Source organism: Dipodomys spectabilis, unplaced genomic scaffold (genome assembly GCF_019054845.1).
Source record: "Dipodomys spectabilis isolate Male_0828 unplaced genomic scaffold, ASM1905484v1 ptg000459l, whole genome shotgun sequence".
NCBI classification, from domain to species: domain Eukaryota; kingdom Metazoa; phylum Chordata; class Mammalia; order Rodentia; family Heteromyidae; genus Dipodomys; species Dipodomys spectabilis.
In genome coordinates, this window is record NW_024871136.1 from 1,019,691 (window position 1) to 1,046,611 (window position 26,921).

Consider the following 26,921-nt stretch of genomic DNA (forward strand, 5'->3'; position numbering starts at 1 on the left):
AACCCGGAATGAACCCACAGACCTATAGCCACCTAATCTTCGATAATGGAGCTAAAAAATAGAATGGAAGAAAGACAGCCTCCGTAAATGGTGCTGGCAAAATTGGTTAAATTCCTGTAGAAAACTAAAGCTAAGGGACTGGGAAGGTGGCTCAGTTGTAGAGCGCTTGCCTTGCATGCCTTAGGCCCTGGGTTCGATTCCTCAGCACCACATAAGCAAAAAGAAAAAAGCCAGAAGTGGTGCTGTGGCTCAAGTGGTAGAGCGCTAGCCTTGAGCTGAAGAGCTGAGGGACAGCACCCAGGCCTAGAGTTCAGGCCCCAAAACTGGACCCCCCCCAAAAAAAGAAAAAAGAAAAGTAAAGCTAGATCCTTATATATCACCCTGCACCAGAATCAACTCCAAATGGATCAAATTGTCCTCGAAGACAAAGCAGACACCCTGAAAACATTACAGGAAGGAATTGGAGAAACTCTGGTCTCCTTGGCACAGGCCAAAATTTTCTCAGTAGAGACCCAGAAATACAACAAATCAAAGAAAGGTTGGACAAATGGGATTGCATGAAGCTGCAGAGCTTCTCCATGGCAAAGGACATAGCTAACAAGATCAATAGAAAATCCACAGATTGGAGAAGATCTTCACTAGCCATACAACAGACAAGGGTCTCATATCTAAAATATGCGTGGAACTCAAAAAATTAAATCCCCCAACAACAAATTGTCAAAGAAGCAACTGCCCGATAAATAAGTGGGCTAAAAACTTACAGAGAAATTTCTCTGAAGAGGAACTAAGAATGGCCAATAGACATATGAAGAAATGCGCAACCTCTCTAGCCATAAAAAATGCAAATCAAAATAACATTGAGATACCACCCCACCCCAGTTAGAATGGCTATAATCAAGAACTCTAATAACAACAGATGCTGGAGGGGATGTGGCCAGAAGGGAACCCTAATGCATTGTTAGTGGGAGTGTAAACTTGTTCAACCACTTTGGAAAGCAGTATGGAGCTTCCTCAAAAAACTCCACATAGACCTCACCTATAACACAGCAATCCCACTTTTGGACATTTACCCAAATGATCACAAACAAGACCATGCTAAAGTTAACAACACAACTATGTTTATTGCAGCATTATTTGCCATAGCTAAGATATAGAACCAACCCAGATGCCCCTCCATAGATGAATGGATCAAGAAACTATGATACACACACACACACACACACACACACACACACACACACACACACACACACACACACACACACACACACACACACACAATGGATTCTGTGCCTCTGTCAAAAAGAATGTCATTGCCCATTTATTAGAAAACGGAAAGACTTGGAAAAAATTATATTAAGTGAAGTAAGCCAGGCCCAAAGAAACATAGGTCCTATGGTTTCCCTTATTTGCAATAGCTAGTATATGTCTAGGACAAGCAGAAAAGGTCAAAAGCTATGTACATATGACCAGATAAGATGATGTTAAGTAAAATGAACACCAAGATAGGGACACAAATGTTTTTTTTCTTTCTTGTTATTGTTTTTAACATATTTATAATGTACCATGTGATTTTTTTTTTGTTGCTTTGTATGTTCCTCTCCCATGGTACAATGCCTGGTATAATGCCTGTATTTCATGTTGGTGCCCTGCATCTTATATATACACTTCTCTAATTTGGGGAGGGGAAGGGAAAAAACAAAATGCTTAAATAGGGATACAGTTTGATCCATTGTAACAATGAGATGAACAAGACACTATGTTGAAAAATGAACTTTACAATTTAGGCTGTGGGGGGGGGGGGTAGGGGGGAGTGTAATTGTGGAGGTGAGAGGGAAAAGAGGGTAGGGGAAACAAAGGAGAAGGTAACAGTGCTTGGTAGGAAATGTACTCATTACCTTGTTCGTGTAACTGTAACGCCTCTGTGCAGTATTTTTACTATAAAAATGTATTAAAAAATAAAACACAAGGGGCTGGGGATATGACTCAGTGATAGGGCACTTGCTTAGCAGGGACAAGTCCCAAGTTTGATTCCCCAGCACGACAATTAAGAGAAACACTTAATGATAAAGCTTGAAATTGAGATATAAAGAATGGACACACTGATGACATGATGGACAAGCTTTTAAAAAAAATTATTTATCCCTAATATAGGCTGTCTTATAGGAGAGAAAACTTCACGACCTACCAGACATCATATGTTTTTTTTCTGTGTGTATATCACTTTTAATATAGTATATGAATGTATGGCTATTCCTAATTACATAGAGTTGCCAAATGGGTGAATTTATATCTAAGCATTAATCCAAAATGAGAAACAATAAATAAATAAGTAAATAAATAACCAAACAAAATGAGAAACATGCAACTGAAAAGTTTTACCACACCGATAACTGTCTTAGATTTAACTTATTTTTTCTTAAATGAATGGGTAAAATTTATGTATTTACTTTATACAACACAGTGTTTTGAGGTGTATATATACTTTGTGGATTGACTAAATCTAGGTAAAATCTGCTTTACCTCATATAATCATATAGTTTTTTGTGCTGTAAATATCTTACATCCAATTTCTTAATATATTTCAAGAATACAGTTTTTTTTTTGTTTTTGCCAGTATTGGAGGTTGAACTCAGAGCCCAGGCACTGTCCCTTACCTTTTTTGCTCAAAGCTTGCACTGTACCATTTGAGCCATAGCTCTATTTCCAACTTTTTGATGGTTAATTGGTGATAAGATAAATTGCTGCTTTGGCTGGCTTTGAGCCACAATGATCAGATCTTAGCCTCCTGTGTAGCTTGTATTATAGTTGTGAGCTACCAGTGCCTGTCTTAGAATACTACATATTCTTAACTGTTACCTTGATTCTCAAGTATGTCTTTATCAAACTTAGAAATATGCTATACCTGAGCATAACAGAAAGGAAAACAATGCTTAAATAAATGAGTCCACCTGATTATTTTTCATAATGCTTTTGTGTTTTCTAAAATATTAACTACAGTCAAAAATGTTTATTGGATATGTGAAAATGCAAATAACAATAGTAATACAATGATAAACAACCAGGTATCTTTTTAAGTGAAAAGAAAAACAGAATGAAATCTCTTGTGTTCCCATTCTATTCCATTCTAAGGACCATTGTTCTAATATGTTATTTCCTTTTTTTTTTTTTTGTCGGTCGTGGGGCTTGAACTCTGGGCCTGGGCGCTGTCCCTCAGCTCTTCAGCTCAAGGCGAGTGCTCTACCACTTGAGCTACAGCGCCACTTCCGGTTTTCTGGTGGTTTATTGGAGATAGGAGTCTCATGGTCTCTCCTGCCCGGGCTGGCTTTGAACCTCGATCCTCAGATCTCAGCCTCCTGAGTAGCTAGGATTATAGGCGTGAGCCACCAGCGCCCGGCTTGTTATTTCCTTTTTAACTTTATAATTTTATCTTGTTTATGTTGCTAAGCAACCTGGGACTTTTAGTTTTATATACTTGAATTGTTTGTTGATGAAAACATACTTGTATGCAATTTTCTGTATTTTACTTTCTTTGCTTAACCTTATATTCCAGAAATTCACCCACATTTTTCCATGTTGCTATAATTTTTATATTTCCCCTAATTCATAATACTCCACTGCAGGGATATAACCCAGTTTATCCATTCTCCTGTTGGTAGACATTTGATTTGTTTCTGGATTTTTGTAATTAAAGTTTTTCCTTGAATATTATTCTGCATATCTTTGGGTACACAAGAATGATGATTTCTCTATAGCTAGGATTAAAACTACTGGCTCACACCACATGTGGTGTCACTGATTTTATGGCCTCATAATAATATTTCTAACCAGTTCACTACATCTTCCTGAAATTTAAGATTTTATCAGCACATTTATTGGGTTGATGGTAATTCCTGTTCTGCCAAACTGCTGGGAAAGACAGTGTGTTTTGTATTTTTGACTTGAATTTTTCTTGTCTCTAGCTCCCTATATATACTGCACCACCTCTTCAGTCTAAATATGTTCATGAACAACCTGGTTATTTACAAATGGGCTTTGCATCCATCCGTACTACAACACTTTCTTACTTTGGCTGGTGCAAGGTAAGTCTCTTATTTGTTTTTATTTTTCTTTTATTCTTCATGTTTTAAAAGTATCTTCATGGGACCTATGTTTCCATGAAGATACTTTTAAAAAATGAAGATATATGTCTGGGGCAAGCAGAAAATGTCAAAAGCTGTGTACATATGACCAGATAAGATGATGTTAAGGGAAATGAACCCCAAGATAGAGACACAAGTGGTTTTTTCTTTCCTTCTGTTGTTTCTGACGTATTTATAATGTACCATGTGATTTTCTTTGTATGTTCCTCCCCTACAGTATAACCCTTGTTTTCACTGTATTTGATGTTGGTACCCTGCATCTTGTATATACACTTAATCTAATTTGGGGAGGGGAAGGGAAAAAACAAAATGCTTAAATAAGGATACAGATTGACCCATTGTAACAGTGAGATGCTCAGGACATTATATTGAAAAATGAACTTTATAATTTAGGTGGGGAGGGAGGGAGTGTAATTGTGCAAGTAGGAGGGAAGGGATGGTAGGGGAAAAACAAAGGAGGAGGTAACAATGCTTGATAGGAAATGTACTCATTACCTTTTTCATGTAATTTTAACCCCTCTGTACAGTATTTTTACAATAAAAATGTATTTTAAAAAGTATCTTCAAATAGTTGCAAAGTGGTTTCAATTCAACATGACAATTTATGAGTACAATGCATCTTGACTAATAGTGCTTGATCAGAGAGATTTCTTATTGTTCTAGTAACCTATTCATTGATTCAAAAAACTACCCATGCATTTAATGGCTTGAAACAACAGTGATTATATTATGTCTCATGACACTGCATTAGGAATATGAGCAGAATTCAGACAGGTGAACCTTCCATTGCATGTAATATTAACAGTAGATACTCCATGTTATGTACTTGGCAAGATGGTTACTCTATTTAGTCCAGGGAAGCTTTATTTGCTTTTTCTAGAACCTTGTCAAGGATGACTGGAAGGCTGGACTCAGCTGGAACTATTGACAAAAATAGCCACACATGATCTCACATATAGTGGCTTCAAGGTAGATAAGTTACATACGCTGTTCAAGGCTCTTAAGAAATCAATGATTAAGAAGCCCTGGATGTAGAATTTGCTGAGCTTCTCATCCATCTTCAAATGTCAAATCAACAAGCACTTGTATAGCATTTTTATTTAAAATCAAATCGCTAAAATCATCCTGATTTTAAGGTAGGGGCACTAGATGTTACCTTTCAGTAGGAGCAAAGAATTGGTAATGATGTTTAACTTATTATATTGCTGCTGCATAATGTGGTTTAGCAAGTTTTTTGCCACTTAGTATGTACAAATCACTTTTTGTCCTCTGCAGAGAGTTTTTGAGGTAACTTGTCAATTATTTCTTATGTGGCTCAGCAAAATATTGTCCCCTTCTTGGGTTATCTCAGAAGACCATTTTAACTAGAAACAGCTTTTGAGCAAAGTAGAATCCACCAGACTTTAGACTTCAGTCAGTATTTGCAAAGGCAAGGGAATAAGCTGATAGCATACTGACACTTCATTATCATCACCTAAGCTTACTTGTGTCAGCATATACTCTAATTTATCTTAGTGATAATATCAATAGCAGTGTTTTTATGATTGCAATGATCCAAGTTTTTCCCCCAAATACAGACTTGATTGTGAGCCCTAATCCAATCTTATGTAAAATAAAGTTCTAAGGAGTCTATGAAAAATAATATCTGTAGGTAAAAGCAACAAATCAACGAGCTCTGGTTATTCTAGATGATTCTTTGAACATTTGATGAATACATTGTGTTGTATTTTTAAAATTCATGATTGTCATGCAATTCTAATAGTACTGGTTGTTCTACACTCCCTTAATGGTTTGATCTCTGAGGAAAATATCCTAATTATGGTCTGAATCATGCTCCTCAGGCTATATGCCAGTAGCTACATGAGTCAGACTTAAGTCCTCCGAGACCTAATTTTCTGTAGTGTTCTCAGATGTGTCTTCAGGGAAATCATTGTTCCTGAGAGATCTTTAAATTGCTATTGTAACTGTCACCCAATTTAAGACTGAAAGAACATTTTCTTCTGTTAATATCCTGAAACAAAGAGGTTGAAGGGCACTTTCGGATGCATTTCAGCTTCAGTGTAAACAACTTTTCCTCTCTAATTTCTTCTAAAAACATAATCTATTCCTTAAAAACGTATGTCAGCCTTAAATTACATTCTACCTGAAACTAAGACATTCAATCCATGTTCCTACGCTTTAGTGTTTTACTACTTAGGTAGCATTGCCCCCTGGTGGTGAAAATAAATTCCTAACTGACGCTAAGGAATTTTTCCCCAGATTAAATAGGTATTTTAATTTCAAAAGTAGAAATTTCTCAAGATAATCCCTCAAAATAAATATGTAAGTGGTAATTAAATACTATGCTTGTTTTTATAGCTTTAAACCCAGGACAAATTTCTGCATCTCTAATCATTAAACTAAGAGACAAAATTACTAAACCAAGGAATCCCAATAGCAATAATCTATTTCTTTGCCATCTAATTTAATGATGTCTGTTTTCTGCTTTGTAAATCTTTATTGATTTTAGTTTTTTATTGCTATTGTAGAGATGATGTACAGAGAGATTACAGTTACATAAGTCAGATATGAGTACATTTCTTTTTTTGTTTGTTTGTCCATGTGGGGCTTGAACTCTGGGCTTTGGGCACTGCCCCTCAGCTCTTCAGCTCAAGGCTGGTGCTCTACCACTTGAGCCACAGCACCACTTCCAGTTTTCTGAGTGGTTAATTGGAGATAAGAGTCTAATGGACTTCCCTGCCCAAGCTGGCTTTGAACCGTGATCCTCAGATCTCAGCCTCCTGAGTAGCTAGGATTACAGGCCTGAGCCACCAGGGCCGGCTGAGTACATTTCTTTTTGAACAGTATCACCTCTTCCTTCGTTTTCTCCCAGTTTTTCCCTCCTGACCCCCTCCCCCACAATTTGTATAGTTGATTTTCAACATAGTATGTAGTGAGTAACACTGCTGAATTAGTTTACCCTTTGTGCTACCATTTCTTTCTTCCCACACCCCTCCCCCAAACAGATAAACTTACATACAAGACAAAAGGTACAGAAATCAAAAACAGCGACAAAAGAGTATAAAAAGCAAAAAAGTCAGTTTATAGCAGATAGTTCAGAGGAGACCATATGTTTTGATTGTGTTTTCTTGTTCATACAATAGAATATAGCATGTTGTTGATTAAGTTGTTTTGTGACATTTTTTTTTCTTATGTGTGATGATACCTGTTGCTTAATAAATATAACTGTCTTGGGTTAAAATAAATTGGTTAGAAACAGGTAAATGGAAAGATTTGATTTAAACCTTTAATCCCTCTAAAGGATTAATATAATCCTGATTTACATTCCTATTTAAAACCAACGTGGATACTAGACTGTGTAGGACAATTTCTATCCTGAGATAAATGTCTTATTCAGGGTTTTTTCTCACCCGAATTGCACACTAAGACATAGTTAGAAGATAAAACTTTTTTTCTATTTTGTGTCGGTTTTTTTCTCCAAAAATCATTATGTTGCTGCTTTTGTATGTTTATTAATCACATGATGCTTCTGTACTGATGTATACCTCCCTTCATGGTTTATTTAAATTCCAATCCTTTTTCTAATCTATTATAAAATGAGATGATAAATCTTTATGCTTTTTTCAATATGCTTTCTGTGAGCTGATTTGGTTACTTCATAGTCATTACTTTACCCACTTATATGAGAAAAACAGTAAACAAGTATTATTCATGTTAAGTGGAATAAAAAGCAAGAAATAAAAGGAAGCCAAGTTAAGCTAGTTGTGAATAAATGCTATTTGGATTTGGGTATAATGCTAAGTCAACTTTTTAATATAATCTTGGAATAAAATTATCCACAGCTTCAAAAACATAGATGTCATAGATGTCATTTTTCTCCCCATTCCCCTCTTTCTTTTCACTTAGGATGTTTATATTTTCATGAAAAATGGAATAATGGACACAGTACAATTTGGGAAAGGTAGGTGAACCAACCATAACCATAATGAACCAACCATAATTAAAAATGTTCTCTTATGTTTTAAAATTGCAATACTTGAGTGTCAGAAAAATAAGTATGGTCTATTATTCATTACTAGGCTTTTTTTTTTTTTTTTTAACAAACTCGGAAAGTACTTTGTAGTGTATTGATAATAATAAAACAATGTTATCTACAATTTTGCAATTATTGTGTGCTAAGGCATTGTACAGAGCACTTTATATAGTTTATATCATTTAATTTTATCATAATTCTGTGATTATTGCTATCATAATTCCAGTATTTCCATATTACACATGTGGAAACTGAGGGCTGGAAAGGTTAAGTAGCATAGCTAGTAAGTACCAGTGCCTAGATTCAAACTGAGGTGTGTTTTAACTCTATAGTTCATATTCTATACTTTTTTTTGGGGGGGAGGGTCTGGTCGTGGGGCCTGAACTCTGGGCCTGGACGCTGTCCCTCAGCTCTTCGGCTCCAGGCTATCGCTCTACCACTTGAGCCTTCCAGCTTTTTTTTTTTTGCTTATGTGGTGCTGAGGAATCGAACCCAGGGCCTCAGGCATGCAAGGTAAACGCTCTACCACTGAGCTACCTTCCCAGCCCCATATTCTATACTTGTAAAGAATGTATCAGAGAAATGTCTCCACTGATTCTAAGCACTTTTAATTAGTTATTTTCTATTAAAAATAACACTGTTTTTGCTACCAATGATAACCAACCACCTCAGAAATTATATAATAAATTTACCTCAGAATGCTTACAGTTGGAAAGAAATTATATTTGATTCTCTAGTTTGTTAAGGGTGTTTGGCATCTGATATATCTTTCAATATTCTAGGCCTACCCTAGTTGTCAAAACAAATATGTATGTGGGACACAAAGATCGGTGAAAATCTTCTTTTGTGTATACTGGTCCTGGGGCTTGAACTCAGGGCATTTTCACTGCCCATAAGCTTTTTTGCACAAGGCTATCATTCTTCCACTTGAGCCATACCTCCACTTCTAGCTTTTTGGTAGTTAATTGGAGATAAATCTTGTATGCTTTCCTACATGGACTGGCTTTTAACCACAGTCCTTAGAACTCATCCTCCTAAGTTGATAGAATTGCAGGCATGAGCTATTAGCATCCAGCTCAGTGAAAACTTTTAAGAATTTTCATGAAGTTGTTAGCCTATATATATGAATCATTATGTAATGGATTAAAAATTAATTCAATATTATATTTCTCATTAATCTTTTTTTAAAATGTAATATCTATTAAGTTGTACGAAAAGTATTTTTTTGATACAAGGAAGGTTTCATGTGACCCAGGCTGGCCTCAACCCATTGTCCTCTTTAGCCTCTTGAGTCCTGACGATTAAAGGTGGACACTACCACATCTGACTATCCCTCATCAATATTTAGCAGTAGTATTAAATATTATATATATAATATATTGTAGAAGATGTATTTCAGGAATCAGAAACTATTTAGATATATAAAAAGAAAAATATCTGAATTTTTTATTTTTTGTTGGTTGTGGGGCCTGTACTCTGGACCTGGGTACTGTCCCTCAGCTCTTCAGCTCAAGGCTAGCACTCTACCACTTGAGCCACAGCGCCACTTCTGGCTTTTTTTTTGGGGGGGGGGGCTCCTGTTGTGGGGCCTGAACTCTGGTCCTGGGCGCTGTCCCTCAGCTCAAGGCTAGTGCTCTACCACTTGAGCCACAGCACCACTTCCGGTTTCTTCTGCTTATGTGGTGCTGAGGAATTGAACCCAGGGCCTCATGCATACAAGGCAAGCACTGTACCACTGAGCCACCTTCCCAGCCCCTGGATTTTATTTTTTAATGTTTATTTCTTTTTTGTCTAGTCTCAGTCCTCATGTTGCTCATTGGTTTTAACCACAATCAGTGGCTACTTTGAGGTTATTGAGCAATAATGACAAGAAAGGCCCACTGAGTAGTTTAACAAAAAATATTCATTTTAAAATAGATCTTACCAGTGTGAACAGATAAAGGCAGAACTATTTATTATAGGAATATAGTACTTATACAATCAGAAATTTATAGTAATTCATATTAAGCTGTGTTTTCTAGCATATCTCCTTAAAGAGTAATAAGCGTTAGTATCATAAAGACAAAAATTGCTAAATCAATTATAACAGAAATTTTATTTTGTAGTGAATATCTATTATCATAAATTTTTTAGGTTGCTGCTAAAATCATTTTGAATAAATCTTTTGAAGGGTATTTCAACCATTCACTGGTACCTTATTGCCTACCATTATTAAACAAATCTATAACCTTTCCGTATTATAAAATGTACACCTGTAGTCATTTATATATTAATTTTAACTTTTTTTGAGATGCTTATGTCTACTTGAAAAATCCTCCTCGAGATTTTCTTCCTAAAATGGGTGTGATTACAGCTTCAGGATTGGTAGGTTTGGTTTCAGCAAGAAAAGGTAGGTTTTAAAAATATATTCTATCCTTCAATGAGTGTATTAATTTCTAAATTTTGCTCTCAGAGTCTATATTAAATAATATTTCTTGTGAAACTTTTCATTCTTTAGAATGCAGTTTTTACGTTTATGATCCAAACTGACAATAACAAATATAGTCTGGAATAGAGAACAACTGAAACTCTCATACACTGCCAGTAAAAAATGCAAAATGATATAGCTGCTTTGGATAATAGTTTGATCATGTTTCCTGGCAATCCCATCCCTAGGTGATCAAAATTCTATGCATAATATGAAAAACTGGTATGAAAACCTTGTATATAATTATTTGCTACAGCTTTACTCATAATCATGAAAGGCTGGAAAGAAGCCAAATACTAAAACACATTAATGAGTAAACTAAATTGTGGTGTATCAATACAAAGGAATACTATTCAGCAGCATAAAGGAAAAAGCTACTGATATATAACAACCTTCAGTTGAAGAAGCCAGCCTATGTATTATTCCATTTAAATAACATTCTCAGAAAGATAAAACAATAATGGGAAAGAACAGAGTGTTGGATGCCAGGGGTTAGGAGTGAGGAAAAAGTGCAACTACAAAAGGATAGCATGAGGGGAAAGCAAGATATTCAGTATAACCACATTATTTGTACTAATAGTTTAGGTACTAATTTGTACTAATAGTTTAGGTACCATGAGTCACTGTTGTTATTTTGTGAATGTTTATAGCATTATACAGAACTGCTGACTGGTTGGATTCTCGATGCTAGCCAGAGGCCAGCCTTGCCAGCAGGCCTTTAAAATGAGAACAGTCTTGGAATGCTTTGATAACTCTTTTTCTTTCTGCACATGTTAAGCAATTCTGTTTCATAAGCCATGGTGAATTTTCTTTGTATTATATCATTTGTTTATTTTTATTATCTTTAAATAGTTGTGCAAAGTGGTTCCAACATGTCAGTGTATGAGTACAAGGCATCTTGACCAATATCACCCCCTTTCATCATTCCCTGCCATTCTTCCCAACCACATCTATCTCAAGATGCCTGGTTCCAATTTCACACATGCACATTAAATATTATGACTGTAACCATCCTCTATTCCTCCACCCACCTCACCTTAAGTGAATTTTGGTTTTGACCATCTCTTTATTTATGTTTGGACCTTTCAGCTTTTTCTGGTTATTTATAAAGTAGATAATAGGTAATTATGAATTATAGCCACCCCAGTGTACTAGACAGCACTAGAATTTATAATGTCTGTTTAACTTTGCTGTTACCCTGTATCCAACTTCCCATTTTCTCCAGCTCAACTATTGAAGAAAATTGTCCAAAATTTGTTACCTGATTTCTCAGTTAGAAACTAATAGTCCTATGAGAAAGTTTGTAAGAGAAAGTATTCCTTAGATCATTCACCATGTTTCTAGATGTCAGAGCTGAAATAATGTAACCAGTGTTTTTCAGACTCCATGTCTCAAACTACTAGTAAGTAGTGAAATAAATATAGTAGATTTCGAGATGTATTTTATTAAAAGTAAAAACAGAGCCAGGCGCTAGTGCCTTATACCTGTAATCCTAGCTACTTAGGCTAAGTTCTGAGGATCATGGTTCAAAGCCAGCCCAGGCAGGGAAGTCTGTGAGACTCTTACCTTCAGTTAACCACCAGAAAACCAGAAGTGGCACTGTGGCTCTAAGTGGTAGAGCACTATACTTGAGAAAAAAAGCTCAGGGACAGCAAGCCCCACGACTGGCTAAATAAATAAATAAAAGAAGAAAAAAATAAATAGAAAAAGATAAAATAGAAGAGAATACCAAGTATCACAGTGCTTTGTACTTTAATATGGGTAAATATCTTGACACATTTTTTTCTTTCTTTTTTTTGTGGTCTGGGGTTTGAACTCTGGGCCTGGGCACTGTCCCTTAGCTCTTCAGCTCAAGGCTAGTGCTGTACCACTTGAGCCACAGCACCACATCTGGCCTTTTCTGATTATGTAGTGCTGAGGAATCAAACTCAGAGTCTCATACATGCGAGGCAAACACTCTACCACTGAACCACCTTCCCATCCCCAAATATCTTGACACTTTTGTTTCAGTGAATTATATGTTTGTGTAATATGTTGTAGATAATCATGTTAAATTTGGTTTTAATATGAGTCATGGCAAAATGTTTGAAAGATGTTGATTTTATCTAACTCTGTTATAGGTAGAGGTCTAAAGAAATGAAATCACTTAGTTGTTTATTAATATATAGCACTAATTAGTGATTGTATCTAGAGTCCTTCTCAAATTATTATAATAGGACTATTGAAACTAAATCAAATATATTATCTTACAGACTGTCTTTTTTTGTCGGTTGTGGGGCTTGAACTTGGGTTCTGGGAACTGTCCCCAAACCTCTTTGTGCACAAGCCTAGCAGTCTACCACTTGGAGCCACAGTACCATTTCCAGTTTTTGAGTGGTTAATTGGAAATAAGAATCTCATGAGGACTTTTCTGCCTGGGTTGGCTTTGAACCATAATCCTCAGATCTCAGCCTCCTGAGTAGATAGGATTATAGGCTTGAGCACTGGTACCCAGCTACAGACTGACTTTTTGTATTAGATAAAAAGATGAAAATTCTGTTTTCAGCTTTTAACATCGAACAAGAAAAATTTGTCCTTCCAAGTTCAGGAACAGCATAATGAAGGGGATTTGGTTGAGTTAAAGGAAATTATTCATGAGATATTGAGACTGTAAATTCAAGACATAAACAATAGACATTACAATAATTATGAGCACGACTAAAGAAACTACTTGGGATATATTTTAAGTTAACCTAGACCCTTTCAACCCATACCACAATAAACATATTCTAGATTTTGAGGAAAACTACACTACAATTTGAAACAGCTTTTCTACATATTTTTCCCAAACACAGTCTTTCATAACCATGATGTTAGTAAAAGACTTCCAGAGCTGGGAAGGTGGCACAGTGGTAGAGTACTTGCCTTGCATGCATGAGGCCCTGGGTTCAATCCTCAGTACCACATAAGCAGAAAAAGCCAGAAGTGGTGTTGTGGCTCAAGTGGTAGAGCACTAGCCTTGAGATGAAGAGCAAAGGGACTGTGCCCAGAACCAGAGTTCAGGCCCTATGACCAAAAAAAAAAAAAAAAGACTTCCTTGATAATGGTTAAGCCAGATAATAAAATATCTCTGGTTTATAGGTTTCCCTAAACTGCAGTTACCAGAAGACATTACCAGTTATTTTTTTCACCTTAGTCTTTATTGATATGCCACATAGGCAATTTTCTTTCTCTTTTTCTTTCCCTTCCTTCCTTCCTTCTTTCCTTTCTTTCTTTTTTTCTTTCCTTCCTTCCTTCCTTCCTTCCTTCCTTCCTTCCTTCCTTTCTTTCTTTCTTTCTTTCTTTCTTACTTTCTTTCTTACTTTCTTTCATTTTTTTTTTTTGGTGCTAGCCCTGGGGTTTGAACTCAGTTCCTGCCTGGGTACTCTCTGTGAGCTTTTTGGCTCAAGTCCAGCACTCTACCACTTGTTTAACACCTCTACTTCCAGCCTTTTTAGGTGGTTAATTGGAGATAAGAGTCTCACGGACTTTCCTGCCTGGGCTGGCTTTGAACTGCTATCCTCAGATCTCTGCCTCATGAGTATCAAAGACTACAAGCAAGAGCCACCAGCACCTAATGGCAATTTTTTAAAGTAGAGTTTGCAAAAGTCATCTGAGAAAACATAGTACTTGCACCAGTTTAAAAACCCATCATCTAATTACCTAGTCATATTTACAGTATCCAAGATAACCAGAAAGCATTTAGGAGACGTATCATTTTAAAACATGTCTGGTGGAACTGAGTTTTAGTGGTGGATTTCCAGCTATTCTACAGAACTTTCTAGGGTTCAGGGACATATTTATGAGTGGTATGGGGATGAGGGAAAAGGCATACAGAGAGGATGTGATATTTTTCTTCCTGCACCTAGGGTTAATTCAAAGAAATTTGCAAATATTTTTTAGGAAAAGTTTTGTATAAAAATGTGTTGAATGACTGTCAGGTGCTTAGTTAAGCACTTTTGCAGTGCATTAATTATGTCAAATTGCTTTAAATATTACTTTAGTGTTCCAAATCACTGACATGAAGGAGTTATATGCTCAATAGTCATTTAGTTCTTTCACCTTCCTAAGTACTTAATCTAAGAACATATAAAACAGTCCATTTCCCTTTAAAAACATGGTGTCACAAGCACAGTGGTCAATTAATTCTTTAATATCTTGCTTTGTTAGATATTTGAAAAAATATGTTAAAACTTTAAGTTTCTTGGGAAATGAAAATACCTAGCTTTTTTTTTAAAAAAAAAAAAAAAGAAGAAAAGTCAATTCCTTTTGTGTAGATAATATTAAATTGAGAACATTTTTCTGACATTAGACCTGATAGCTAAGAGCTATTAATTGAATTGAGAGCCTTGGAGGTATTTTAGGTACCATGTTAATTGGTATTATTATCTAAAGAGTAATTTAACACAGGGTGACATCTTAAAGGAAAGGAAAGAATAAGAGCATCAAGGCTCAGGTTGGTGGCATGTATTTAGAGTTGGGTAATTTGTTTGCATTTCTTAGGTTCTAGGTTTAAGAAAATTGCCTATCCACTAGGACTGGCTACATTAGGAGCAACTGTTTGCTACCCAGCTCAGTCAGTAATAATTGCAAAGGTAAGTTCTTTAATGTGATAGAAAATGTAGCATCTGTTTAAACTCTCAGTGGTACAATATTTAAATATAACACAGCACCTTCAACATTTAATTTTCAGATACATATGTTCAATATCAATACTTTTAAGTAGTTGTAAAAGGAATTACCATTCATAAATACAATGCATTTTGATTGATCATCATTCTCCAATCCCTCCCCATCCCAGCATATCAATTCTTCTGCTGGCAAAATCATATTAGCAACTCAGCATGGTAAATACCATTCTTAATTACATGATCATAACAAATAAAATGAATTTATTTAAATACAATTGAACAATATAAGAGCAGGCTTTAGGATTTAAGTTCAGAGATAGTGAATTAGAATATATGGGGAGAAATAGCACTGCATTGTTGGGCTGTATAAAATTCAACTTTTAATTAATAGAAAATTACATCGACTGGGAGCTCTTCAGCTGAGATTAACATAATTCCAGGAGCAGCCAAATGATAGATTACAGAGGGTTTTGAGATTAAGAACATATACACACATGGACAGACTGTTTCGAAACCACCTGGAACAAAGAAACACCTTCCTTAAATGTCTATCATAGGTTTTTTTTGTCATTTTCTGGTGATCTTACTTACAAATCTAAAGGCTCTCTAAGATTTGAAGAGTTTCAGTTTGTTTGTTTATTTGTTTTTTTACAATGCTAATCATTAAACTCTGGTCCTCACACTAGGCAAGTGTTGAGTATTGTACCAATGAGCCACTTACTCAGTTCCAGTTTTATTTTTAGCCCATGTTCATGATCAGAACAGACAGCTTTGGAGCACCCAAGTTTTTCCTCATTTCCTTCTTCCCTCATTTATGAACACTGAAGGTTTCCTACTTATACTTTATCTAGACCTTTATATTTTTATTATTGATTGTGATCTAAATGTTCATATAAAATACCTGATAGGAATTTTTTAAATCTTTTTATTTTATCTTTAAAATGCATATCTGACTCACTTTTTGTTTGAATTAGATTACAGGGAAGAAAGCATATGCTACCAGCCAGTACATTTATGGAGCTGTTAAATCGTTGTGGGCAACAAGCAACAAAAATGAATCACTCTCTGAACCTAAAGAAAAAACTAAGGTAGAGTTTAAATGGACAAGAAAAGTAGACATTGAATTTTGTCTGGCTCCTGTTAGGCCTGTAATGGTATTACTACTCAGATACCAAAGAAGAAAATGAAAGTAAATGAGTATGATAGCAATACTTTGGCACAATATCATTTTAGTATATTCTATTGTCTTATAAATAAAATGGTTTAACTTCTAAATAAAAACATCTTTTTTTGTAAACAGCTAGGAAGTCCCAATGAAACAGAAATGCCTGCAAAAACAACTCAAGTCCTGAATCATTCAGTGCCTTTACCAAAAGAACTCTACTCTAAAACAAAGACCAAATCAACATTCACCTCAGGTTTGTTTGGAATTATTCAATTTCATTTTTTATTAGCTATTTTTATAGCATTATAGTTGGAAGTTTGAATATGTGTTTTCTTTATAAATGTATTCTCTTAGTTATATGTGTACTTTATTTCTTTTTAGATTATGACTTTAGATCTAGAATTTTTATAACTACCACATATTCATAACACAGATCTTTCTGTATGAGGGCAGAGAGGAGAACTGACAGGTTGATTGAATGAAGCATTTAATAGCACTTTATAAATGGGAACTATTTTATTAGGAGAAAAATGTGCCTTTCTAGAGTTTATCAATTTTTGCAGGTATGAATCACAATGACATAAATACATATCAGCTTCCATTTCTCTTGCTATTTACATGTCAGTTTACTTGTCAGTCTAAGTTTCCACCATCCATAGTTTTACTAACATTAGGTACCAAGAGAAATTTCAGTATCAAATCGAAATAACAATAATTCTATTTATCATTAATAATACTCAATATTGGTAATTAATACTTTGTGAAACCAAATAGTGGCAGTTATAGTTTCTAAGAAAATACTACAATGATTTGTACTATGATCAAAAAGAATGTAGCAGAATGTTGAATACCGTTTCAACCATATATTCACATGAACCTACCAGTCCCTGGTTTGCTAATATGAACACTGTACATAGGACCAACTAACAGGACAGAAAAATAGGAACAATAATATTCTCTACCCTTTCTCAAGCATGGACTATGTCCCAGTGCTGTAAGTCTATTGTCATTCAGTCTTTACCCACAATGCCAAACAATTAAAAACTCTGAGATATCAGTACCTCTTATTTTAAGATGAAAGCACTGACAAGGAGCTTAATAACTTTGTTCCCAATCATACAACTTAGCTTAGGGCTTCCTGATACTAAAGTACAAATTTTTCCATTACTCATAGATTTCCTAATTTTAAGCCAGTATTTAGTCTGTTTCAAGATTCTCCTCTCTTATTTAAAAACTATCGCGTGGGTGCACCTTGGTGGCACAGACCTATAATTCTAGCAGTTGGGGAACTATTCAATAGTAAATTTAAGGAGAGTGAATTTGAAGGTAGCTTTGGCTACACAGCAAGATCCTGTCCCTAAAACACTAAAAAGCAAACAAATATATTAATAATAATGAATAAATTCACCAAATAGCAAGCCTGATTTGTTTTGCTACTTTCTTCTGTTGGTTTTCCTTGCTAATTATGACAAGTTGCACAGGTAATAAACTACGGTTGACCATAGTCCCAAAGGATACAAAGGATCTAGACTGTTTTCTAAGTGCTTATTCATTCTAGAGTATCTTGGTGAGTATCTTGGGACCAAAATAATGCCTACCTAATATCTATCTACCAAAAAGCCAGATGTGGAGGTGTGGCTCAAATGATAGACTGCTAGCCTTGAGTGAAAAGCTAAGGAACAGTTCCCAGGCCCTGAAGCCCCAGGACTGGTGCCCGCACTTACACACACACACACACACACACACACACACACACACACACACACACACACACACACACACACACACACACACACACACACACACACACACACACACACACACACACACACACACACACACACACACACACACACACACACACACCACCAAATACAAGATCCAAAACCTCTGTAGGGTAAAACCAAATTTTAGTGCTAAGGAGAAGGAAACTTATCAACTTGTCAATCAGAAACTTGGGAGTGCCATACCTAAAAAACAGGAAGGAACCAGAGGATTAATGACTGACTCACTAAAGCTATAACTCATCCAAACTCAGATCAATGCCTTAACTAGATTGAGATGGTAAGTGTTTCTCTCTTCTTTAAAGAGAAAAGGGAAAGGAAGATGCTGGATGCTAGTAGCTCACATTTGTATAGCTAATTCAGCTCAGGAAAATGAGAATACAGCTCATGGTCCGAAGCTAGCCCAGGCAAAAAAAAAAATCCTCAAGAATCCCATCTCCAGTTAACTAGCACAAAACTGTGCTGGAGGGGGAAAACAGAGAGATTGAGGGAATGGTGACATTGTCCAAAAAGAGATGTACTCTTTAACTAACATATAACTTTAACCCCTCTGTCCATCACCTTTATAATAACAAAAAATTAGAAAACTGTTAATAGTTTTTATTTAAAAGCTATTGAAATAATAAATCATTATCATCTTATAATTTTACACATCTTTATTCTTTTTCTCTGTATGATAACACCACCTTTAAAAAAAAATCTGCTAAAAATCTGGGTACTGGTGCATCATGCCTGTAATTCTAGGAGAAACCTGAGATTTGAAGCCAGCCCCAGCAGGGAAGTCCATGAGACTCTTAACTCCACTTAACCACTAAAAAGCTGGAAGTATATCTTTGGCAACAGTCTTAGAGTTCCAGCTATTGAGCAAAAAAAAGTTCCCTAAAAAGAGTTTAACACAAAACTCTTATCAAAGATCAGAAACATGATAAAAAAAAAAGGCAAAGAGAAGCGTCATGATAAATAAAAAAGGCAAAGGGAAGCATCATGATAAAAAAGGCAAAGGGAAGCATCATAATGCCTAGAGCATTGAAATTCAAGAAAATATTTCCCTGTTGAAAATATTTAACAGAAAGTACAATCCTTAATTACTTTGATGAGCATGAAATGATGCTTTTCTTTTTATATTTTTTTTAAATTTTGCCAAGGTGAGGTACAGAGGGGTTACAGTTATATACATAAGGTAATGAATATATATCTTGTGGAACATTGTTAACTCCTCCCTTGTTTTTCTCCCATTTTCTCACCCCCCCCAGTTTCCCCCCCCACCGAGATAATGCTTTTCAAAGATAGAAATTGTATGTCCTAGGCCAATTAATCTAAATCAGAGTGAACTACAATTACTTGAGAGTTTTTTTTCCAAAATAACCCTATACTCTACCTAAAAATTATAAATATAAATTCCAGAGATGAGGCTTATAAACATTTCTTTTAGGAAAATTTCTCCAGGGAATTATTTCTCTAATTAGTAGTATCTTACATACGGGTGGATAAATTAAAATCTTGAAATCTTTTCAGGAATTTTGAGGAATGGAGTTCTAATGGCAAAAGACCTTTGCAATCCAGGAAATTCAAATGAATGGAATCTTTGGCCAGATTCTGGACAAGAATATAAATTGAGGAAGTAAACAGAAGCAGTAGAGAACTTAGCAAATTTATTACACTAAAAACTGTTGATATATAAAGACACATAGGAGCTGGGAAGGTAGCTCAGTGGTGGAGTGCTTGCCTTGCATGCATGAGGCCCTGGGTTCAATTCCTCAGTACCACATAAGCAGAAAAAGCTGGAAGTGGCACTATGGCTCAAGTGGTAGAGTGCTAGCCTTGAGCTGAAATGCTGAGGGACAGTGCCAAGGCTCAGAGTTCAGCCCCAGGACCGACAGAGAAAAAAACAAAAAAGGATACATAAAATTATCACATCTGGAGATGAAAGCAAACTTTTCACTTCTACTAAGCAATTACTTCCGGCAGGAGGCATTTGAAATGCATTTGAGAAAACATGATGAGAGCGAAAGTAATGGCGGACTCTTAAGCTTTTTGTAATAAGACCCCTTCACAGAGTAGTTTTCAAATGAAAAAAGCACATAGTAATATATGATTACCTTGGTTATCTTTAAATGTAGAAAGCAATAATATGTAATAATAGAATTTAATACTATTTTTCATGTAACAGTAATTTTACATAGTATAAGGTAGTAACCATAATGCAATTTTAAAATATATGTGTGTTTCCTTTGTGATGTAAAATGTAAGGTACTTATAAAACTGCTTGGTTTTGTTGCCTATATTTGTTACTGAATAAAATGCCTATGTTCAGATTAGTGAAGATGAAGACATATTTCCTCATCCTCTAGATGCACTACTTAAAGAAAATAATATATAATCATTTTTTAACTATCAAAAAAATATCCCCATCCCAGTTAAAGGATATCTTGGTCCAAAATAGACCATCAAATGCACCTGAGGTTAAGAATTCCTAATCTATGGAGAACGACAGTGCTGTTATGAGTAATGAACACTTATGACCTGGTTGTATTTTTAATGTTTACTCATGTTACTTATAAGTATATCACAGTTTATGGAATCTAAAATGTCTCTAAAAAAGATATTCATAGGAACTGAAAGTATAGCTGTTGGTGGTAGAGCACAACTTTGAACCAAAAAGCCAAGAGGAGCTCACAGCCCTGAGTTCAAGCCCCACTACCACCATGTACAAAAGGGATATTTTAAAAAATGACATAAAGTTAAAGTAAAAACAGGTATAAGATAAAGCATTCTACTATAATTTTTCTCCCTCATTTTTTTAATAAAATGTGAAAAGTTGGTAACTATGGTCCCCTGTAATCATGTTTTGAGGCTAGCCTGAGCACAAAGAAGTTTGTGACACTCCATATCAACCACTGGCGAGGTTTGGTGGTGGCACATGTCATCCACAAGTAGAAGAATCTTAGCCTAGGCTGACCAGACATAAAGCAAAATCCTACCTTAAAAATAACCAAGGAGCCTGGCACCAGTGGATCATGAGTATAATCCTAGTGGCTAAAATCTGAGGATCACAATTTGAAACCAGCCCTGGTAGGAAAATCCATGAGACTAATCTCCAAATAACCACCAAAAAGCTGTGGCACAAGTGGTAGAGTGCCACCCATGAGCAAAAAATCTAAAGGACAGCATCTAAGCCCTAGGTTCATGCCCCAGAATCAGCACACACCAAAAAAGGGCAAAAACAGGGCTAGAAGCATGGTTCAACTGGAAGAGTGGCTGCATGGCAAATGTGAAGTCCTAAGAAAGAAATAAACAAAAAGAAATAACTGAAAATGAACCATTCCTTAGGGAAAAGTATGGCTCAGAAATGTAAGAAATCATTTACACATTAGTCACATTGGGGAAAAAAAGCATATTAAAATTTTTTTAACTTCAGAAGAAATACTTTTACTATTATATTATAAAGCAAATATAAAAAATAGTTATCTCACTGGGTGCCAGTGACTCACACCTGTAATCCTAGCTTACTCAGAAAGATAAGATCTAAGGGTTGCAGTTCAAAGCCAGACTGGACAGGAAATTCCACGAGACTCTTATCTCCAGTTAACTACCAAAATGTCGGAAGTGGCGCTGTGGTAGAGTGGTAGAGTGCTAGCCTTGAGCAAAAAAAAAGCTCAGAGAAAGTGCCCAGATTCTACACAGGCATGGTACCCAGGTACAGCACAGAAAAAAAAGTGATCTCATTCCCACTCACCATGCACACAGTATGTACCACTAGGCATCCATTATCTTTAATACTAAAAAATATATGAGATTGTTACTATAACTCCTATTTTCAGAAGTGCCAGGGTTGTTGTGTTGGGTTTATATGAACTTGGCTTCAGTCCTGACTCTGCCTCTTAGCAGCTGAATGACACTGGTCAAGTTACTCTCTGAATTAAAATTTCTTATTTGGGTAATAACTATAACATAGTCACACAATGCTTAAGAACAAGGATGCATTTTGAGAAATGTGTCATTAGATGATTTCACCATTGTGCCAACATCACAGTGTACTTAGACAAACTTAAATGGTTAGGTCAGGATTCAGTATGGCTACTTACTACAATCAGGAGACATGGTGAAAGCAAAGTATTTAAAGCTGCAGCTGGCATCAAATAACATACTGATATAGTAAGCATTTTATAACTAGCAGGAGTAAAGTTTGATATAATCATTAAAACATAGTATTTTATACATGTAATTCAGTAACAGCATTTATCATCATTATCAAGTACTATTTACCATACAGAATTATATATGGCTATACTTTTGATTGCCAGAGGGTAGTTTTGTTTACATCAGCATCACTCCAAATGTGAAATGTATTGGAGTTGCATGTGACATCACTAGGTGCTACAAATATTTTAGCTCAGTTATAATATTATGGGACTGACTTTGTATCTGCTGTATGTCATTGACCAGTATATTATTACTGCATATGTGACTGTATAAAAATAATGTTTAGGTCATGTGTGAAATAATGCATGAAAATAGCATTCTGAGTACATATAATCATTGGATCAGTTTCACCATTGATAAACACATTGCTAAATCCATGAAGCAGTTCTCATGAAATCCATCACTAATACAGATTTAACTCCCTACTCCTTGAAGTAATCCCTTGATTGTAGTCAGTCTCCTATAGTCCCATAGTTTTAAATGTTATCTATATATTAGTCTAGGAATATAAAATTTATAAACCAGTCAATACCTCTTCTGAACACTATACTCACATTGCTAGCTACTTACTCAGTATTGATATGCAGATGTTTAGCAAGCAATTCAAATTTAACATATCTGAAATTTTTTTAAATAAGTTTTTTATTGTAAAAATACTGTACAGAGGGGTTACAGTTACATGAGCAAGGTAAGAAGTACATTTTTTATTAAGCATTGTTGCCTCCTCTTTTGTTTTTTCCCCTACCATCCCTTCCCTCCCACCTCCTCAACTACACTCACCCCTTCCCCCACCCCCACCCTCCCACCTAAATTGTAAAGTTCGTTTTTGAACATAGTGTCTTGTACATCTCATTGTTGCAAGGGGTCCACCTGTATCCCTATTTAAACATTTTTTCCCTTCCCATCCCCAAATGATACCAACATCAAATACAGTGAAAACAGGGCTTATACTGTGGGGGAGGGACACACAAAGCAACAAAAAAATCACATGATACCTTAGAAATACATTAGAAACAATAACAAGAAAGAAAAAACCACTTGTGTCCCTATTTGGGGGTTCATTTCGCTTAACATCATCTTATCTGACCTTTCAAATAAGGGAAACCATGGGACCTATGCTTCTTTGGGCCTGACTTACACAACAGATGCTGGAGGGGATGTGGCCAGAAAGGAACCCTACTGCATTGCTGGTGGGAGTGTGAACTTCTTCAACCACTTTGTAAAGTAGTATGGAGGTTCCTCAAAAGACTCCACATAGAGCTCCCCTATGACCCAACAATCCCACTTTGGGGCATTTACCCAAATGATCACAAACAAGACCATACTAAAGCTACTAGCACAACTATGTTCATTGCATCATTATTTTCCATAGCTAAGATATGGAACCAACCTAGATGCCCCTCAGCAGATGAATGGATCAAGAAAATGTGGTATATATACACAATGGAATTCTATGCCTCCATCAGAAAGAATGACATCGCCCCATTTGTTAGGAAATGGAAAGACATCTGAAATTTAACATCTGCATTTCCACAAAATTGCTTCTTTAACATTTTGTCCTATCTCAGTAAATACCAGCTCCATTGTTTCAGATTTGGGGTTAGTTTCCTTTTCACAACATATTTTCACAATATACTCAATCCATTTAGGAAATCTTGTCCATTCTACCTTCAAAATTATAAGGTCTAATCCTTTTTTGTCACCCCCACTACAGCTGTCACCCAAATTAAAGCCCTTAGCATCTCTCCTGGAATATTGCAACTGCTTCTTCACTGGAATGTCTGCTTCCACCCTTACTTCCCTGCAGTATCTTTTCTCCATAACCAAGAGTGCTCCTTCCTTCCTTCCTTCCTTCCTTCCTTCCTTCCTTCCTTCCTTCCTTCCTTCCTTCCTTCCTTCCTTCCTTCCTTCCCTCCTTCCTTCCTCCCTCCCTCCCTCCTTCCCTCCCTCTCTCCTTCTTTTCCTTTCTTTCTTTCTTTCTTTTTCCTTCCTCCTTCCTTCCTTCCTTCCTTCCTTCCTTCCTTCCTTCCTTCCTTCCTTCCTTCCTTCCTTTCCTTTCTTTTCTTCTTTTCTTTCTTTCCTTTTTTTCTTTCTTTTCTTTCCTTTCTTTCTCTCTCTCTCTTTCTTTCTTTCTTTCTGGTGCAGTTCCCTGAGGTTTTGTACTCAAGGCTAGCACTCTACCACTTGAGCCACAACTCCACTTCTAGCTTTTTAGTACTTAATTGGAGATTAACCACTCATGGACTTTGCTGCCCAAAGTGATGGCTGGATTCCAGCAGTAGCTAGGATTACAGGCATGAGCCACCAATGCCCAGCAGCAAGAATGATCTTATAAAACAACCTGTCGCTTCTCTACTCAAAATTGTCTGGTAGCTTCTCATCTTAAATAAAAATGATGGCTTTTGACCTAGTCTGATCATATGTCACTCATTGTTCCCCATCATCTTATCTGCTTTGTTGAGCCACATTAGTTTTTCAGGTATGCCCTGGGTCCATTTCAATTGATGTATGCTCATCCTGGAAGCCATTAGCCACACATACCAATGGGACACATACCCCTCAACACCTTCAGTTCTTTGCTTACATAGCACTTTTGCAGAAGACTTTCCTGGCCATCTTGTGTAAAACTATAAGTCACTTAAACAATTCCATATGTACCTGCCTGCTTTATACACACACACATACACATTAAATATATCATTCATATATATATATATATATATATATATATCATTGTATATACATTATCTGATATATATTAAGATATTGTGTGTTTCACCCATATTAGGTCCTTGTCAACAGAAATGATCACTTATTTCATTGATAAGTCCTCTGTACCAAACTAAGTTTGCTAAATGACTTGTTTGTTTTTAATTATTTTTCAGGTACTAAACAGTTTATATCTGACCCAAAGCTTATGGATCATGGACAGTCCCATCCAGAAGATGTAGATATGTACAGCACTAGAAGCTGAAATAGACTGCACAGAGAGACAGCATAGAGAACCGCAATATGTATGAAGTTGTAAATGATGGTTTAAAAAAATCATGTACTGGGCAACTGATACTTAGACTGTGCCTTGAAGTGATTCCCTAACCTCTTCAAATGCACAGTCAAGTAAGTGATGAAAACACAAATTGTGAATTCAATCCAACAATATGAAAGGATTGATGACACAGCAGAAGTAGAAATAGTATGATGTATTTGATGACTTGTAAGGGAATTTACTAAAAAACAAACGAGAATGAAGATGTGAACATCAATGAGACTAAAATCTGAAAATATGTATGTGCATCTATACATATGTATCTGCTTCGGGTTTCCAAATGTCAGTTGGATTAGAATGGTGTATAGAAAGATGGGTGTGTTCTCTGTTTTGTTGTTGTTGATGTTTTCATTTCTCTTAGCTGCAATAAAATACCCATATTTTATGGCATGTGAGTTTGGCTTTTACTAATTTTGACTCCTCTTAAATATTTAAAATGTTTGTATTTAAAAGAACTATATATTACATAACTCCTGTAAGCCTTTCATACCTGTCAAAGTTCACTGGCCTTCCTACTTTATAGAGTAGAAAAATATAATTACTAGACATAACCATTGCCAAATACTTTTCATCTTCTAGACTTAGTGTTACATTTCCATTTCCTGAGAGTAGTGCTTCATAATATGCTCCTGATCTCATTCATTCCCATGTTTTTTTTTTTTTTTCAGAACTGTATTTCATCTTTACTGTCTTTGCTTTTTTCACTCATTTCTTTTCCTCAACTTCTAAATAGCTTCAGCTTTCCTATGTCCAAAAGCAACAATATCAAGACAAAACTACCTCTTCCTTCAAGGTGTCTTTTCTCTTGAGCATCTTCCTATGGTTTCCTTATTTTATTTTATTATAAAGATGCTGTACAGAGGGGTTACAGTTACATGAGTAAGGTAATGATTACATTTCTTGTTGAGCATTGTTAACCCCTCCTTTGTTCTCCCACTATCCCTTCTCTCCCCCACCTCCATCACTTCTCCCTCCCTGCCCCAAAGTTATAAGTTCATTTCCAACATACTGTCTTGTGAGTCTCATTGTTGCAATGGGTCCATTCTGTGTCCTTGTTTCAGCATTTTGTTACTCCTCTTCCCCTTCCCAAATATGTACATATGACCATATAAGATGATGCTAAGTGAAATGAACCCCAAGATATGGACACGAGGTCTTTTGCTGTTGTTTTTAATGAACTATGTGATTTTTGTTTCCTTTGTATGTTCTTTCCCCTATGGTATATCCCCTGTTGTCACTATACTTGACACTATACCCTGCATCTTCCTATGATTTCTATACATCTGTAAAAAGTAATTTCCCAGCCAGGCAGCAGTGACTCAGGCCTGTAATCCTACCTGCTTAGGAGGCTGAGATCTGAGGATTGCTGTTCAAAGCCAGTTCAGGCAGGAAAGTCTGTGAGGCTCATCTCCAATTAACCACCAAAATACCA

The 26,921-nt window shown here is 35.9% G+C and overlaps 1 protein-coding gene across 1 annotated transcript in view; it reads left to right on the forward strand.

The window, feature by feature from the left end:
- The window catches only part of Apool (apolipoprotein O like), a 74,691-nt gene extending 48,812 nt beyond the window's left edge, over nucleotides 1–25,879 (forward strand). Inside the window, exons 3-9 of the mRNA XM_042668593.1 lie at nucleotides 3,963–4,082; nucleotides 8,049–8,103; nucleotides 10,466–10,564; nucleotides 15,164–15,255; nucleotides 16,266–16,379; nucleotides 16,592–16,709; nucleotides 25,329–25,879. Of these exons, the coding sequence (XP_042524527.1) occupies nucleotides 3,963–4,082; nucleotides 8,049–8,103; nucleotides 10,466–10,564; nucleotides 15,164–15,255; nucleotides 16,266–16,379; nucleotides 16,592–16,709; nucleotides 25,329–25,417 (687 nt within the window). The 3' untranslated portion in view covers nucleotides 25,418–25,879. The remainder of the gene's footprint in view (nucleotides 1–3,962; nucleotides 4,083–8,048; nucleotides 8,104–10,465; nucleotides 10,565–15,163; nucleotides 15,256–16,265; nucleotides 16,380–16,591; nucleotides 16,710–25,328) is intronic.
- The last annotated feature ends 1,042 nt before the right edge of the window (nucleotides 25,880–26,921 follow it).